The sequence below is a fragment of the Pteropus vampyrus genome, unplaced genomic scaffold (assembly GCF_000151845.1).
Source record: "Pteropus vampyrus isolate Shadow unplaced genomic scaffold, Pvam_2.0 Scaffold8681, whole genome shotgun sequence".
Lineage (NCBI taxonomy): Eukaryota > Metazoa > Chordata > Mammalia > Chiroptera > Pteropodidae > Pteropus > Pteropus vampyrus.
In genome coordinates, this window is record NW_011897462.1 from 3,131 (window position 1) to 4,855 (window position 1,725).

Below are 1,725 nucleotides of genomic sequence, written 5' to 3' on the forward strand. Positions count from 1 at the left end.
GCCAGCCCAGGATGGCCAAACCCCTAACCACGGCCCTTCTGAACTTCCAGTTACTTCTTCTAAGGTGTTCTCCAAACAGTCTCTCTGGTGAGGGCGGGTCCGGGGGATCCCCAGCTTGAATATGAGTGGGGCTCTTTGAGGCTCCACACACAGAGGCCTGGGAACGCAGGGCCTCGGCAGTCAGTGCTGCTGGGAGCCGGGCAGCAGCCTGGGCTCTCTGGGTGGGCGAAGCTTTGGGTCCGGCTGTCAGGGATGGTAGGCCAGGCCAGGCAAGCTTGGGCACGGGGCCTTTGGGTTGAGTCATGTCTGTGAGAGAGGGTTCCGAGGGGCAAGGAGGGGCCACAGGGGGACAGACAGAGGCTCCTAGGACAGTGTGGGAAAGCTGGCCTTGGGTCTTCCCAGTCTGGCTTGGGAAGAGAGTGGTGTGGCTGCTGCCACCTGGTCTGGGAGGCGAGCCTCCTCCTGCCTGACCGCGGAGGGCGTCGGATGTGAAGGCGCGGGGCTGGGTGTGTCACTTCTGAACATCTGCCTGTACGTGTCCTTCCGTGTGCATGCAGGCATGTCTGTGGCTGGGTTAGGTCTGCTCTGTGTCTTTGTAGGAGTGTGGGTGGCCTGTCCTGGGCCCGGGGGAGAGGGGCCTGCGGGAGCGGGGGTGGAAGTGTTTCATTCTCTCTCCCCGGGGATCGGAGGGCCTGAGTCTGGATGGCTGGTATCCTTGGGCCGGGGGCATAGACTGAGGAGGCCGTGGTGTGTGTGTGTGTGTGGGTAGCGGGTGAGGGGGGGGGGCAAGGTCACCTGATGGGATTCACACCCTTAGGTATGGGTCTGCGCTGCTGGTGGGAAGCAGTAATTCTGGGCATCATGCATGGTGTCCTGGACTCTGGGAGCCAGGCAGGAGGTCCCCGTAGCACCCAGGCTGAGGGGTGGCCAGTGGCTGTGGCCACTTGGCTGAGGGGTGGACATTCTGATGGAAACTTATTGGCCCTTATTCTTCTTGGCCTGTTCTCTGGAGGCCCCAGCCCAGATGTCACTGGCTCCCCCCCGGAGGTCCCATAAGCTGCCCTCCCCTCATCTAGACTTCAGCTGGACACCAGCCATTCGCCTCTGCCTTGCCCACCTGCGCAGGTCCTGTCCCTGGGTGCGGACGTGCTGCCCGAGTACAAGCTGCAGGCGCCGCGCATCCACCGCTGGACCATCCTGCACTACAGCCCCTTCAAGGCCGTGTGGGACTGGCTCATCCTGCTGCTGGTCATCTACACGGCCGTCTTCACGCCCTACTCGGCCGCCTTCCTACTGAAGGAGAGAGAGGAAGTCCCCACAGCCCCTGACTGTGGCTATGCCTGCCAGCCCCTGGCCGTGGTGGACCTCATCGTGGACATCATGTTCATCGTAGACATCCTCATCAACTTCCGCACCACCTACGTCAATGCCAACGAGGAGGTGGTCAGCCACCCTGGCCGCATCGCCGTCCACTACTTCAAGGGCTGGTTCCTCATCGATATGGTGGCCGCCATCCCCTTCGACCTGCTCATCTTTGGCTCCGGCTCGGAGGAGGTGGGCTGGCGGGGAGGCTGAGGGGAGGGAGGAGAGCGGAGGCCGGGAGGGATGCGGGGGAAGGGAGAGGGGGCGGTGGGAGGTCGTGGGGCTGAGGGGTGGTGGCGGAGAGGGCTGCTGCGGGGGCCTGGCCCTCCCCGCTCCGCCGAGACATCCATAGGTGTGGAGGTC

The 1,725-nt window shown here is 63.7% G+C and overlaps 1 protein-coding gene across 1 annotated transcript; it reads left to right on the forward strand.

Annotated features, from left to right (window-relative positions):
- Positions 1–1,125: 1,125 nt before the first annotated feature.
- On the forward strand, positions 1,126–1,554 carry LOC105310663 (potassium voltage-gated channel subfamily H member 2-like; the record flags this gene model as incomplete). The annotated part of the gene is made up of 1 exon (XM_011386806.1): positions 1,126–1,554. A coding segment is annotated over one exon (429 nt), but the record flags the coding sequence as incomplete, so codon positions are not given.
- Positions 1,555–1,725: the final 171 nt, after the last annotated feature.